The sequence below is a fragment of the Melanotaenia boesemani genome, chromosome 5 (genome assembly GCF_017639745.1).
Source record: "Melanotaenia boesemani isolate fMelBoe1 chromosome 5, fMelBoe1.pri, whole genome shotgun sequence".
In the NCBI taxonomy this organism is placed as follows: domain Eukaryota; kingdom Metazoa; phylum Chordata; class Actinopteri; order Atheriniformes; family Melanotaeniidae; genus Melanotaenia; species Melanotaenia boesemani.
In genome coordinates, this window is record NC_055686.1 from 30,395,830 (window position 1) to 30,412,162 (window position 16,333).

At 41.4% G+C, this 16,333-nt stretch overlaps 1 protein-coding gene across 2 annotated transcripts; it reads right to left on the reverse strand.

The window, feature by feature from the left end:
- Positions 1-2,536: 2,536 nt before the first annotated feature.
- Positions 2,537-16,288, reverse strand: si:dkey-106g10.7 (uncharacterized protein C11orf95 homolog). Of its 2 annotated transcripts, none has more exons than XM_041986533.1 (5): positions 16,201-16,288; positions 12,233-12,748; positions 8,761-9,129; positions 6,977-7,432; positions 2,537-5,385 (listed from the first exon to the last, which is right to left on the reverse strand). In XM_041986533.1, exons 2-5 carry the CDS (start codon positions 12,696-12,698, stop codon positions 4,676-4,678), a joined length of 2,001 nt encoding a protein of 666 aa, XP_041842467.1. In that variant the 5' UTR covers positions 12,699-12,748; positions 16,201-16,288; the 3' UTR covers positions 2,537-4,675. The 2 variants fall into 2 exon arrangements, with proteins under 2 accessions (XP_041842467.1, XP_041842465.1); XM_041986531.1 differs by lacking the exon at positions 16,201-16,288 and adding an exon at positions 13,870-14,359.
- Positions 16,289-16,333: the final 45 nt, after the last annotated feature.

The window sequence follows — 16,333 nt, forward strand, 5'->3', positions numbered from 1 at the left end:
CATCTGGTTAGGATGCCTCCTGGATGCCTCCCTGGTGAGGCGTTCCGGGCATGTCCCACCAGAAAGAGGCCCTGGGGAAGACCCAGGACACGCTGGACGGACTACATCTCTCGGCTGGCCTGGGAACGCCTCGGGATCCCTCCGGATGAGCTGGTGAATGTGGCCGGGGAGAGGGAAGTCTGGGTTTCCCTGCTTAGGCAGCTGCCCCTGCGATCTGACTCCAGATAAGCGGCAGAAAATTGATGGATGGATAGAAAAGAAAAAAACATAAAATATACACATATCTGTATTTATACTGTTCATATACATATATATATATGTGTGTGTGTGTGTGTGTGTGTGTGTGTATGTATATAATGGAACAAATGTACAATGTTTACGGAGTTAAAAATGAAAGTTCATATAAAAGCTGCAGGGAGGAGGGAGAGATCTATCAGAAATAAAGAGGAAATGGTTAAATCGCTCTATTTTAAACTAAAAAAGAATCAGTTGCTGTGGACAGACGAGACGTATCTGCAGCTGGAGGACAGAACCCAGTAGAACCAGCATAACCAGTAGAACTTCCCCCTATGGATGATGTATTTTTATTTACTGGTTAACCTTGGCTGGTTTTACATGTTCTGTAGAAATAAAGGAGACTTGATTTGGCATCACTGCAGGTCTTCAGATGAATTCATGTCTTTTTTTTTTTTTTACCACATCCACATCCATGATCTAATCTAGCTCAGTGCCAGTTGGAACCTGTCTCCTATTTCCTGTCTCCACGATCAGTTTCTGTCCTGTTGCTCTGGTCCAGATCCAAATCCAGATCCAGGTCCCAGCAGAACTCTAGCTAGATCTTTTCTGGGAAGTAGAATCCAATCATCTCTCTGAAGTCCAGCTCAGAGTCTGAAACATGACCAGCAGATCAGACAAGAGAAGTTCTCACTGGTGTGTCTCAGGTGTCGTTTATAAGTTCTGAAACCAATTAAGCTACATGTGTTTAAACAAAAACTTTATTATTTATAATCATTATTTCAATGCTATGAAGAAAACACGTTGAGGCTGAGTTTACTGATACCTGGAAAGATTATTGTAATGTCTCTGTTCCACCACCAGATTCTGTACGTACGACTGGTCCGAGCTGATCCAAACTGATCCGAGCTGGTCTGATATTTAAATCTATTTTAAAATAGAAGATGTTAAATTCTCCCTTTGCATAGAAATGTTCTCACACTGAAAAAACAGGGATCAAGTTCCAGTGAAGAGGAGCAGTGATGGACTGGTTTGTGGGATGGAAGTGATGTTTGGTGAATGATTGGATGAGGAGATAATGCTGAGACCAGTTCTGGTCTGATGAAATCACAGATGTAAACACTACTCAAAAATAACTAAAGATAAAAACATTTAAATAATCATTAAATAAAACTCCAAATTCCACTTGAAAATAAATATTTAGTCCAGACAGTATTTTGGTTTTTTATATTTATTTTTAGATCACAGAGAAACGGATGCATGTGTGACATGTTGGCCGTGACGAGAGGAACGCATGAAAAAACCCAACATAGACCAGATTCATTGGCCACATCGAACAGGATCTGTCCTCACACACACACAGAATTAACACACACACACAAGCGATGCATCACTTCAACAATTCTATTGTTCCTCCTCCTCATTTAAATAATAAGTGCTATGTCAGAGCGCTGAGGGATCTGTTCTAATCCAAAAATATAAAACATGTTCTTTTCACTTTATCTCTACATGGTGTTTTTATCAGTCAGTTTTCATCCTTCATCAAAAATCTCACAACCTTCACATAACGTGTCATTTACACATAAATACAGCAGAGTAATACGGCCACTGACGGGAAAACGTTGGTATCTAGTCTTATTAACTTAAATACTTTGGGGAAATATTTATAAAATCAATAGAAAAGGTGCATCATGTTGAGATAAAACATCTTCTGAGGGTCAGCTGAAGAATTAAAGTAAAAATTACTAAAGAAAGATTTAAAAAACAAAGTTAAATAATGAATAATTATATTGTAGCTTCTAACATTCATTTTTTGGTTTCTGAACAGCCAAAAAAATAGTTTTTATATTTACACAATTTCAATTTACCATTACTTATTTTAATATTTTATCTTTAATATTATTTTTATCAAAAAGGTTTGTTCCAACAGCCTTAAACTTTTTATGACAATGTAATGTTTTCTTGCTTTATATTTTCCCCAAACTTTTGCTTTTCCATAATATCACAAATAAATAAACATAAATTAATCTATTTTATATATACATATATATATATATATATATATATATACATATATATATATATACATACATATATCTATACATATATACATATACATACATATATCTATACATATATACATATACATATATATATATATATATATACATATATACATATATATATATATATATATATATATATATACATATACATATATATATATATATATACATATATATATATATATATATATATATATATATATATATATATATATATATATATATATATATATATATATATATATAATTTTTTTATTTATTTTTTTATTTAAATGTTTTGTTTTAGTGGCCTTAAAACTCTTGATATTTATGCTTTCACAGGAGCTGAACAACCAACACTGACTGTATTTGTCCAGAATTTTAAATACCAACAGCATACATGATTAACTGATTAACATTTTGATGGAAACACAATCCCTGAGATACACTTTTCAGGTAAAGTGACCATTTATGGCAGAATTTCATGCTCAGACAGTTAATATTCAGCTTCTTTTGTTGCATAACTTTGTACAATGGATGAATAATAAAAAAAAAGACAAAGCTAGAGCAAACTTCACAAAGTGAGTTCAATAGTCCAAACAGCCATTTTTAGCCGTTAACGAACATCCTTGTTGAAATCTTGAATAAAGTAGAAAAACTGGACTTGGTTATAAACACATTTTGTAAAAACCAGGATGCAAAAAGTGCTCATACAAAGGAAAAAATAATTCTAATTTTCTTTTATATTTACATTTTTTCTTTTTCTTGTGCAGCGTTAAGGTAAGATGGGCTGTGGTTCGTGAAAAAGATGCAGGCCGGTGTTTAAAGTAGTCTACAAATGATGTATATATTATTTTAGCTGGTTTCCTCTCCTTCGCTGTGAACAAGGGATGAAATATTCTGCAGAGATCTGAACTGGATGACTGCACAGTGTCATTCATTGTCTTTAGCAATACCATCAAACACAGTCTCATTCAACTGGCTGTACAAGGACAGTTGGAGTTTAGTACGTTTTGGGGGGAAAGTGCTGTATTGTCTTCAGACACATTTTGTTAAAGTAATTCACCTCGGTCTTATTCAAGACTCTCTTTCTAACTTCCTGAGAAAAGAATCAGGTCCTGACCAGAAACAAAGCCCCAGTCCCCTGAAAGGTAGACATTAAATATGTATATTTTATATTTTGTGATGCCATTAAATCCTTAAAGTCCAGGTATTCATTTGAGGTTGAATATTACTCAAGTTTAGTTAACGTTGAGTGCTCTGTAATAGCTGCTCCTGTAGCTTTTTAAGTACAGCAGCTTGCTATAAATCTGTGCGCTAGCTAGCCTTCAAACATGTCATTGCTAGCAGACAAAAAGTGAAATTGGATTTTTAGGATTACTTTTAGGAATCATTTCTTTGTGGTCTAACAGCCTTATTATTTTTTTTTTTGTTAATAAACTTTTAACAATTGTAGAAATTATTGTAGAAAGGAAAATAAATAAAAGTAATTGACAAGTTTCTTTGCTTAACTAAGCTAGCTGTTGTTGTGCCTAACAACTAGCTAGGACAGTAGAAAGAAAAAGCTGTGCCAGATATAATAATAACATACTATTTTTTCCCTTTGTAATGGTATAATCTTTTATGTACATCACTTATTAGATATTATCTAAGCAGATAAACCTTAGTTAAACACAAAAAACTGAATAAATTAATTTAACTGTGAAACAATAAGAATGGTAGTCGTGTTCAGCCTGTATTTGGGGACCGCAACTGATTTACTTTCTACTATCTCTGTAATACCTACAGGGGACAATTCTACTGTACATTAAGCCAAAAAGGGCAATCTGAAGAAATTAGCACCTTTATATATATTAAAGCTAATTTATATTTATATGACTATCAGTGACGGTTAATTCCTTAATTTTCTACATTGGTTTTATCCTTCAGGGTGGGTGGAGGGGAACGACGGCTTTTCCCGCTTTCATCATTCAAGATGGTCACGTGGCCAATATCTGTTATGTTTTATAGTATCAATATTCAGTCCTGGCAAATTCATCTACAAAAAAACATTTTGTGCATCCAAACAAGTAATTTAGGTGCATCCAATCATGTCTTCAGGTGTTAGAAGTTACATCTAAATAAACCCTTACCTTCAAATGAATGACTGGACTCTGAATTTTTCTAGGCATTGACATTTTTACATTGTGCCGTTTTCTGTTGACAGATACTACGTCTCCTTGGCCAAAGCAGACCAGATAGGCCTTTCATGTCTGGTCGTGATAACAGTTCGCTTCAGCATCCACACGTTTAAATTCCAGAAATTTAAACGTGTTGGACAAACACCTGAATTCCTCTTTGGAAAGAAAGTTGTAGGGCTGTTTTTGGGACAGAAGCCTTTTAGATTGAAGCCCTTTCTAAGTGCCAAACTGAGCTGGGGCCGGGGCCGGGGCCGGGGCCGGGTCTGGGGCCGGGGCCGGGGCCGGGGCCGGGGCTGGAGCCAGAGCCAGAACCAGAGCCGGAGCCGGAGCCGGGACTAGAGCCGGAGCCAGGGCCGGGGATGGGGCCGGAGACAGAACTGGAGCCGGAACCGGAGTTGGAGCCAGAGCTGGAGCCAGGGCCGGGGCCGGAGCCAGAACTGGAGCCATAGCCGTAGCCGGAGCCAGAACCAGCGCCAGAGCCGGGACCGGAGCTGGAGCTGGAGCTGGAGCCCCATCTGAGTAAACAAAGTGCAGGGCGGTCTGGCTGTAGCTCAGCAGCGCTCGCTGTTTCTTCTCAGCGCTGTAAAACTGCGAGTGAGGATGGACCTGCTGGATGTGTCTCTTGATGGTGCTGACCTTCAGCGTGGCCAGCGTGGCCCCACACACCATGCAGATCAAGCCATGCCTCCTACAGTCATAGTCCATCAGGTAGTCCAGCCGCCAGCGCACCTGGTAGTTCCTCCGCTGGTCTTTCCCAGGATAATGGCTGTGACGAGGGGTCACTGCCGTGTCCTTCATTTTGCTCTTGCCTCCACTGAAACTCTCCTCCGTTTTCACTGTTCTGGTGGGTATTCTGACATCAGGGGAGGCGTCTTTATTCAGGTCTCCTATAGTATTGCAGACAACAGCTTCGCCCAGGTGGATTTCTGCAGAAACAAATATACATTAAGGAAGAAAACAGAGATCACTAAAATTTATTCTGTGTGGACAGCAGCCAGTTCATGGCTACTTATACAAGTAACTTTTGTCTAACTTCTTAGCCTACATGGAGACATGGAGAAGCTGCATTCAGCTTCTATGCTCCACATGTCTGGAACAATCTCCCAGAAAGCCTCAGATTTAAAGTTTATTTAAACCCAGGTAAAGACCCACCTGTTCTCATTTCAAATAAAAAGTCCAAACCTGCATCTGGTTCTTTTAAGCTGGAATTTTTAAACTTGATCATGTTTTAATGCTTTTTTTGTTTTTAATTTTAAATTACTTAAATTATTTCTTGCATTTTTTCTTATTTTACTTTAACTTTTTGTCTTTGAATTATTTTACTTCTTTGTTAAATTTGTTTTAAAGATTTGTCAGCACCCCGCTTTCATCCTTTTCATGTTTTATGTAAAGCACTTTGAATTGTCTTGTACATGAAATGTGATGTACAAATAAACTTGCCTTGCCTTTTATTTGACCCTTTTTGTAATAGTTTTTGGGAAAACTAAGTCATCTTCTTTATATGGTCCCAAAAATAATGTTATAATAATTACGTCCAATCAGAGGCTGCTAGGACACGGACATGAGTGAACTTGTATCTCCATATTTGAAACTGAAATAAATACAAACATCTACAGGATTCACTCTGCAAGTCAAAAAATACTACTTAATTTAAAAGTTAGAAAATCTTCTATTTACTAACTTTTAAAATTTACTAAGTCTGAAAATATTGATTAATTTTACAAGTTAGAAAAAACTATTAGAATTTACAAGTAAAAAAAATATTTGCAGATTTCATCAGTTGTAAAATGCTAGTTAGAAAATGTTAGTAAATTTTACAATCACAAAACATTTGCTTCACATTTTACACATCTACTCAAGAACCAATCAGATTTCTCTAACCAGTCACAGATAGAGGAGGGCTGAGTTCACGTGTCCATGACCAAACATTACATCATGTAACCTTGCAACCGTCTCACCACGGCCAGCGTGACCGTCATGGCTTCCTGAAGCTGAGTCTGAAAATAACGTCTCTGCAATCAGCTAATTCTGCAAAAGGTCCTTAAATGTTTTATTTAACCAGAAACCGACTCACCTTTAGGAGCTTGTGGACACACTGGCCTCGGTCAGCTCTCTCTGTGATTGGTTAGTGATTAGAGAATTCTGATTGGTTTTCAGGTAGTCGGATAAAAAGTGGGACAAATGTTTTGTGGTGGTAGAACCATCCACCCACCCACACATCATTCATCCATCCATCCATCTTCCATTCTGTTGTTTAGTCCAATTCAGGGTTGCAGGGAAGCTAAAGTCTATGCCAACAACTAGCAGGTGAGAGGCAGGTACACCTGGACAGATCACCTGTCCATCACTGGGCCTACTGGTAGAACCGACTTGTAAAATTTTACTTGTGTTTTCGGATTTGCAGAATTAATGTTTATATGTAGATTTTATTGGTACCATTACTTGTTCCTCTTACAAATATGGAGACAGAAGTTAGAAAACTAAGTCATGTCCCTGACCTCGTCTGACAGGCCTCACCATCGTGTATCTGTGTGTCGTCACTAGAGCAATCTTTGGTCCAGGCGGCAGCCATGGCTTCTCTTTCTTGTCGGCTCAGGTTCGTAGTCTCAGGGTGACATTCCTGGATGTGGCGGCGGAAGCTGCTGACCTTGGTTTCGTGCAGGACCTGAGAACACACCATGCAGAACGTACCCTGGCTCTGCGGCCCGTAGGCTACTAGGTAGTCGAGGCGCAGCCGCCATGGGTCACCCCCACGTAGCCGCCTTTTCTTGGGTTGACGGAGAGGCTGGGATCCCTGCTGCGGAGCACCAACACCTCCGTCCTCACCAATAAGACAAATACCCTGAGTTAAAGTGCTGTCTTCCTCTGAATACATGTCAGCGTTGACCTGAATGGTCGTCACATCCTCAGCAAAGACGTCCAGCCCTTGTCCTTTGGTGTCAGGCTCTGACTTGATTGAGTTTCCTGCCCCCTCTGTTCCAGGACACAGACACACAACACTGGTTAGATTAGGAAGATAAATCCATCAGGAATTAACAGCTCTCATGAGGTTTCTCACACACACTCAAGCCAAACAATCATTACTAACGATATCATGACAAATACTACAGAACACACTCTAAACCAGGGGTGTCAAACATACGGCCCAGGGGCCAAAAACAGCCCACCAAACGATCCAATCTGGCCTACAGGATGAATCTGGTAAATATGAGAATAACACAAAAGATATTAACTGTTACTAACTTTTACAAAAGTAACTGTAATATTTTAACTCCACTTTATTTATATAGCACTTTTTAAACAACACAGTTGACCAAAGTGCTTCAGACCAAAATTAAACAGTAAAAAGTATAAAAACATATGGTCAGCCAGTAAAACAGTATATATAAAAAGGATAAAAAGAAAATCATAAAAACCAACATCTCAACTAGTGTTAAAAGCCAAAGAAAAAAAGTGTTTTAAGCAGTGATTTAAAAACAGTGAAGAGGCCTCCTTGAAGTGTGGAGGGAACTGGTTCCACAGTCTCGGTCCAGCTACAGAAAAAGCTCGGTCACCTCTAATTTTTCTCTTGGTTGAGGGGACGTTTAAAAGTGAGCGGTCAGCTAACCTGAGGGAACCTGACGGTGCAGGGTTGTAGGTCTGACAGATACTGTGAGGTGAGACTGTGGAGGCACTTAAAAACAAATAAGAGAATTTTAAAATTGACTCTGCAGGTCGAAGGAGGTCCAAACGTAACGCATGTTGCAATAGTCCAAGCAATTAAAAATAAGCATGGATTAAAATATCAGATGATGCTGATAAATAAATAGTTTAACTTTAAAAAAAGTAACTAATCTCTGATGTTTCCAGGTTTTATGTTTACTGTTTAAACGTAAAAGATTTCCAGGGCAGGAGGAGAACGTGTTCCATCTTTCTGACTTGAGTTTGTATGATGAGGTGAGTCAGTTCAGGTGTCAGGATTACTACACACATGTAGGAACGTACACGTATGCACATTAAAAATAACAAACTAAAACTTCTAGACTTGAAAAAGTTCCTCTGGCCATCATGTGAAATACTGGATTTTCACTTGTTTTCTAAAAGTTTATCATTTAGCCTTTTCATTATTTATAGGTTCATTTTTGACTGGTCCGACCCCCTGCAGACCAGACTGAGCTGAATGTGGAACTTGGACTAAGTCTGACTCTCCTGGTTTAGACTATATATGGAAGAAGGTGTGGAAGACGGGATGGGACGCTTCTCGGCTGATCCGGGTCAGACGGATAAAAGTGGCGGACTGAAAGCGGTCTTGACGTTCTCACCGTGAGTCTGAGACCAGGCCAGCAGGATGCAGTGTTTCTCCTCTGAGCTGTAAACCAGGGAATTAGGGTGGGTGTCCAACACATGGCTCTTGATGTGGTCCAGGTGAAGGGAGGGCAGCTCAGCTCCACACACCATACACAGCAGCCGACCGGCCTCTGCTTCGTACTCCATCAGGAACTCCTGGCGGAACCAGGCGTGCAGCGAGTCGTTCAGGTAGCGCTCCAGAGTCCGCATTGAGGGCCCAGAAAGTTCCTGCTCCTCCTCCTCCTGGGGTCGGGGGGTCCCACCCCCCAGAGGGTGGGGAGACAGAGGGAGGGGTTGCTGTGGCGGCTCCAGGGGGGTCACAGGGTCTGGAGAGTCTGTTTGGACTTAAAGAGGCAAAAACTAGTGTTTATAGTGTTCAGAAAAAACATCAACATGTGACAAAAAATGAGAATTTTTAACATTAATCTGAGTTTTTGGTATAAAACTAATTTCACGGCTGATTTATAGAATTAGTTTTAATAAACTAAGTTTTAATTCAGCACAAAGTCGGGATGTTTAACCAAGTAAACATCATTCATTCTGGAGGTAAAAATCACAAGTTTGATCACGACCCATCGATCCAGTGGACGATGATTTAACAACCAACATCAAATCTGACTTTCCTCCAGAGTTCAGTTCCACTTTTAAGCACAAACAGTCTGAACCACTTTCTGGATGAAGAGCTTTAGAGTCCACTTCTCAAACCACTGTCTGTGGAACTAGCTTCCAGTTTCCTTCCTGGTTCTGATGGAGGTTTTCCTTCCTGGTTCTGGTTCTGATGGAGGTTTTCCTTCTTGGTTCTGGTTCTGATGGAGGTTTTCCTTCCTGGTTCTGGTTCTGATGGAGGTTTCCTTAGCTAGGTCGTTATTTTATGAACTGGTTTATGTGGACACAGTTATTATAAACTGGACTCATGTGGATGACATACTGGGTTTAACTGGATAAACTGTTAAAATCAGCTGATGTTGCTTCATGTTTTTTTTTCTGGTAGAAATGTTCAGATATTCAGTATAACAGGTATTTTTTGGTTTCCTTAGCAACATTTTGCTTTAGCAGCTTTCTTGTTGTTGCTTTAATTTCCATTTTACCACAGCTGTAAACCAGTAACAGCAGCCTTGCTTTCATGTTTCACCAGCGACTGTTTTGTGGGTCTCCTCATATAAATTTATCATCAAGCGTCTAAAGTAAAGAGAAAAAGCAGGTCTGCTCTTCTAAATCTCAGATTGAAATTATTTGGTTTTTTTTAGATTCTGTAATAAAAAGGAAGAAAGAACTAATTAAGAACGGGTCGGGACTCTGAATGAGAATAATCAGAGTATGAAAATGGATCAAGCGTGATGATCCAGCTCCTGATCAGGCTCAGAGACCTGCTGAGACTTTTCTGCTTTTAACCAGTGCTGCTAAATCACAACTCAGGCAGGTTTTAAACTTATTCAGGGTCAGAAGAAAAGGAAGCTGGGAAAAGATTAAACAATCACATCCCTTCAGCTGATCTGATCTGGATTTAAGTGACAAGTTTGGTCCATTTTCAAGAGTTAACCCTGGCTGAAGACATGAACAGTTATCTTCTTTATTTCCATCTAAATGTTTATTTTGGCTCTTTGCTGCCAGCTACTGTCAGTCCAGAAAACAGCAGTTAACAGCAGGCGTTATGTTTGGGAGGGTTGACGAGGACTTCTCCAGTTTTTATTTATGGCTCCTCGACAACAACCAGACGTGTTGCTGCCATCAGATTCACAATGAGCTCATATTTTCCATGAGATGGTGAAATTTCTCTCTTTCATCAGATGATACACTACCTGGCCAAAACAAAGTCACCACCAAGAAAACCCGTCACACGCTCTAATATCTGGTTGGACCTCCTTTATCTCTGATTCCAGCAGCTTCTCTGTGGCATCGTCTCTAGAAGCTTCTACAACGTCACCAGATTTATTTCCATCTAGCGTTGCATTAATTTTAATCCAAGATCTTGTACTGATGATGGAGAGTCCGACCACTGCACTAAGCCTCCCCAGCACATCCCAAAGATCCTCCATGGGGCTCAGGTCTGGACTCTGTGGTGGCTGATCCATGCGTGAAAACAATTTACACAATCTTTCACAGTCTGAGTCCCATGAATCCTGGCACCATGCCATCAGGGAAAATGGAATAGCCTGCTCATTCAGGATATTCAGGTATCAGCTGACCTCATTCTGTGGTTGCATCGTGATGCTGAACCTAGACCTAACTAGCTGAAGCAAACCCAGACCATAGAATGCCCCTACAGGCTTCTACAGTAGCACTAGACATGATGGCTACATCTCTTCACCCTCCTCTCTTCTTACCCTGATGCTCCATCACTATGGAACAGGGTAAATCTGGACTCATCAGACCACATGACCTTCTTCCATGGCTCCAGAGTCCAGTCTTTATGCTCCCTAGCAACCTGAAGCCTTTTTCTTATGGCTCCACAGCTGTTCAGTCCCTTGAGTTCCTTCACATTGTTGTGGAAATGCAACTGCAAATTGCACTTTGCATTACATTTACATTTGACTGTCTATCATATTGGTAATACTGTACATATTACTCACTGTCAGGATTTATCCTGTACCTGTTTATATAGATATTGTAATAAATTTGTCATTTTTCTTATTATGATTGCTATCTTTATCTTATCCTTTCTTATTTGATATGGAGCGACTGTGTGCACACAGTTTCCTCCTGGATTAATAAAGTATTCTGATTCTGAAATGTTCTAACTTTCACTATTAAACATCGTCCTGAGTTCTACTGCTTTTTTTCTTCCATCTGGTTCCACCAAACGTTGAAGTGATCACCGATCACCATCATTCAGGATGTTTTTCTGACCACATTTCTTCCTGGAAGACGATGGTTCCCCACCATCCTTCCAGTTTTTAATGATGGTTGGACAGTTCTGAACCCAGTTCTAGTAGTTTCTGCTTCTCCTGAGATGTTTTCTCTGCTTGATGCCGATGATCTGACCCTTCTGGAACAGACTAACATCTTCTCCACAACCACGGATGTGTCTTTCCACATGGTTGTTTAAGACATGAGAAGCTGCTCATTGCATCAGTTGGGGATAAATAACTTGTTGCAGCTTGAAGATGATCACCCTGCAGGAATCATCCAATAGGAGGCTCCCACCTGTTAGCTTAGATAAATCCAGGTGTCTACCTTTTTTGTGACCAGGAGGTGTAAATAGTTTATGTTCTACTAGGAATAAAATATGTGTTGATGAGGTTTGGAAATCTTTGTGTTCTGTTCATCTTCACATTTTACACATTATCCTGATTTTTTGGGAGTTGGGTTTGTATATTAGTATGAGAAACAGGCCTCTTACTTCATCTGTCACTGCATCATAACATCCTCGTCCTCCTCCTGCCAACATATCAAGTGTTGTGCTTTTAAAGCTCCGAGCCATTTCAGTCTAAGCCGAGTCCTACCTACCGACAACATGTTGGCCAAAGTGCTGCGAGTCCTCGCATGCTTGGAGTGATGGTCCAGCTGCAGAGCTGCACGACCTCTGACCTCCTGCCAGACTCAGGTGGCTCTCCCATCCGGAGCGGATCACCTCCTTGTCTGCGGCGCTCCACAGTAGCGAGTCCGGGTGCTTCTGCCTGATGTGCCTCTTGATGGTGCTGAGCTTCAGGGTGGCCAGCGAGCTGCCGCACACCATGCAGATCATGCCCTGCCTCTGGGGGTCAAAGTCCATCAGGTATTCGCTGCGCCAGTACTCGTGGTAATAGCGCCGGTGGTCGCGGCCAGGAATCCGGCTGAGGCCCGGACGTGACGCCCTCTGGACCCTGCGTTTGTGTCCAGAGGGTCCAGGTGCCAGGGAGAGGAGGAGAGGCTGGTCGGGGCCCTCTGTGATGCTCCAGTAGCTGGTGCCTGGTGATTGGACGGCTGTGACCATTCCAGGATCTGGTTCCTCCCCACCATGGCCGTTGGCAAGATTGTCCTCTTCTGAAAGAAGAAAGTTAGAAAAGTTTATTCATAAAGCCGTTTTCAAGAAGTGCTTTACAGCAGTCAGAGAATCAAAGTGAACAGGATACAGGAGATTTAATGTCTTCAGGTTTCTGCTCCATGATGTGAACATTTAAAGCTCAATATCCTGAAGGTTCAGTCTGGTTTTGATTTTCATCCAAATGTCTGATTGATCAGGAAGAAAATGAGAATGAATTGAAGTGATTGTGTTAAATCGGCTGTGATATCATCACATATTGATCTCTGAGTCCTGAATCTGATCAATCATATTCTCCTTTCAGTCTGGAACATTCAGGCCGGGTTCACTCTGGTTTGGACTGAGATTAATTTTTCTTATGATGTTAATTAAACTGAAAGAAAGAGAGGTCTTAATTACTGTATGAGATGTTGACCTGGTTAATGTGAAGAATCACATACGTATGAGACGTGGTACAAGCCATTCATCTACATCGATGCAGTGATTTAATCAGCCTGTTTACATGACCATTATAATCAGGGAGTAATCAGATTACTGTAATAATCTGATCTGAAACGTCTACATCCACTCTGAAACGTGATATTTGAAAGATCCCAGTCTATATTCCCCAGGGTATTATTGGATTTCATTTGGAGTATGTACATAGTGATGTCACTTCCTGTTAGTTACACTGCAGCATGAATACTTAGAAAAGTTGTACATGCGACTTCAATAGTTTTATATATATATATATATATATATGTCTCTGTGTGTGTGTAATCCACTGATCCGGTAAAACGTCGTATCGTGATCAAACCTGTGATTTACAGCTATAGGAAGGAGATAAATATCAGCCCATCATCAGTGTCATGTTGTTTTCTGTTGGCTGGTTGTAGCTGCAGTACCGCCGCTGTCCGGTAGGTGTCAGCGCTGTGACTCTCCGCCACCGTGCCGTTGAGCCTTTGTTTATAGGAGCCACAGAGACGGAGGGGCCATGCCGCTTCACGGCTTTGTCCCTGCGTGGATTAACTGTCTGACAATGGCCGTGTCACTGACAAGCCCGCACCAACACTCAGCTGTGGGGGGTAAAAACACACTCGCCTATTTATTTATTTTTTGTATGAATTTATTTTCCATGTTTTACCTCCCTGCTCGCTCCCCCCTCGCGGCGCTTCCTCCTCTCCGCTTATTATTAATGAGAGCAGCTCAGACTGCTCGGAGCAGCGGAGGTCCACGGGCTGGTCCAGCCCCGGCTCCGGCTCCTCCATCCCCGGCCTGGCTGCTGCTTCGGCGGCTGCTCCTCCTTCCTTCAGCGGGTCGACATGTCACGCTCACATCGACAACACGTTCCGCCGCTCGGCACGGCTCGGCACGCATCTGGCAGGCGCTCTAGAACGAGCCCATTGCTTTTGGAGCCCGTGCTCTCTCCACTGTGTACCCCCACCCACCCACGCGCGCCCCGCACTGGAGCCAAGTTAACTTTTCATAGATGAACTCAATCCCGTATCTTTGCGGTGAAAAGAGCCCGGTGCTCGCGCTGCTCAGGGTGGACGCGCCTCTGCGTAGGCCTCTGGTTATGTATTTTAAGGTTCTTGCTTGTCTTCTGGGTGGGGAGCCGGACTAGGGGCCCCTGGGGCTCCTTAAGGGGCTCCTGGGTAAATTTAAAGAGACAGTAACAGTGTCAACGATGCACACCCACCCCGGGGGGGAGGTGGAGGGAGCAGCTAATGCTGATAAGCCTCTAATAGCTCCAACTGTTGTGTCAGAACCTGGCTGATAGAGGAGCTGCAGTCCGGCAGATCATTGGTTAAACGACGAGGCGGCTCCATAGCAAATCAGGGCCCCACGAGCTCCAGCTCCACTGCTTTGTGCAGGGATCCCATGCTCCACTTTCATTACATCTTCTGTTCAGTGTTGGGAAGACAGCATGAACCGATCATCACTGCTTCTTTCTTCATTGATTTCTTGATTGATTAATTGGTTAATGTTGAAAACATTTTTTTCAGTTCACTCATTAAAGAAGAATGGTGACTAAATCTGGTACAATAGCTGTTTACAAATCAGCTAATCAGTTCTCTCCTGATAATCTAAAAGACAAATATTTAGACTCATTTCATCAACGTGCAGATAAAACCGCCCTGTGCCAGCTTCAGCAAACATGTAACATGGATCATTTTGATTAAATTATTTTTTTATTTTAATCTTGGGATAAATGATAATGATGTAGCTGAGTTTTTTGGGTTCATCTGTCTGAACAGTTGGAAACGGGACGCCCGGTTCACCATTCAGCCACAGATCAGCCGCTTTATTGCTCCCCAAAAACTACAAATCCCACTAAAACAGTCTGTCTATGGAAACCCTGAAGGGATACATCCTACTAAAAAAAAACACACAGAGTATTAAATTGCCAGATGGTCATCTCTAATGATATCCTGAGATCTGTTGAGATTAATTCCAGAGTCAGATCAGTCAGAAACCTCAGATCAGTCAGTCATTCAGGTGTTTAAGGTTTGGAAAACAATATGTTGACAGTGAGCAAGTTGTCGACAACCCCGACTTAGGCCTAAAACGTACTTGTTTTTAATTATACGTACGGATGTTCACCATGGCCACCCCGTGTATTTTGTGTCCATTCGAAGGATTGTTTTTAACACACGTTCACAAGCTGCAATATGAGTGTAACCAGTCAGGGCAGTGTAGGGACCAGTTTGACCAGATGTTAGGTGACTGGGTGGACGGCAGTAAACATGATGGAAAGCTTCATAGCCATGCCACAGCCATCCTTACATCTACGATACCATAGCTGTCATTTTTTTCTGACATCTCAAAATGAACAGCTACTAGGCCTCCTCTAATGTCACCATGTTCATCTTTTTGTTTACATAATACAAATTCATAAACTCTATCTGGTCTGAGTTCTCTGATGCGCCCCCTAGTGGAAACCTCCGGTAACAAACGCACAAGCAAGGATGTTAAAGGGGCTCAATTATTCTGAGTTTTCTACAGTGTTATAGTGCTGAACACTCATCAGAAAGGCACCCCCACCTTGACTGCTCAGTGTAAGGCAATATTTTCAGTGTCAACATGTCACACAAGAAAAGCTTCTTCGTCTGTAAGGAAAAGTTGTATTTGTTCATATGCCCAAAGGAAACAGTTGTTAGGCAGCAATGGAAGAAGTATGGAGTTTGTTTTTTGAAGCCAGACACGCAGTTGCACCAAAGTTTGTATTTGTGACCGGCACTTTACCAAAGATTGCTGGGTGAATAAGGGTACAAGGGATTTGCTACCACATTTTAGCTGAAAGGAGGGTCTGTTCCTACAATCAAGGACCTCGTTTCCAATCCTGAGCCACAAACTGTATGTAAAATCGAATAAGTTGTCTGTTTTGTTTTGATAGTTAGTACGTGAGCAATGGTCAAACTAAAGGAATTAACCCACGCTTGCTTTACCTGATCGCCACCAGCGGGTAACACACCTGTAATGATGAGCAGAAAGTTAGCAATCAACACTGTAAATACATAACAACCAAGCTAAAAACACCTAGCTCAGGGGTGTCAAACTCTGGTCCTTGAGGACCGGTATCCTGCAGGTTTTCATTGTTTGCCTGA

Bases quoted from the DNA above. Each gene is read 5' to 3' on its own strand.
- si:dkey-106g10.7 (XM_041986531.1), bottom strand. From the start codon at position 13,993: ATGGAGGAGCCGGAGCCGGGGCTGGACCAGCCCGTGGACCTCCGCTGC. The intron at 9,130-12,232 runs GTAGGTAGGACT...TGCCTCTTTAAG, and splicing joins CTTTGGCCAACATGTTGTCG to TCCAAACAGACTCTCCAGAC. The intron at 7,433-8,760 runs GTGAGAACGTCA...GTCCTGGAACAG, and splicing joins GGCCTGGTCTCAGACTCACG to AGGGGGCAGGAAACTCAATC.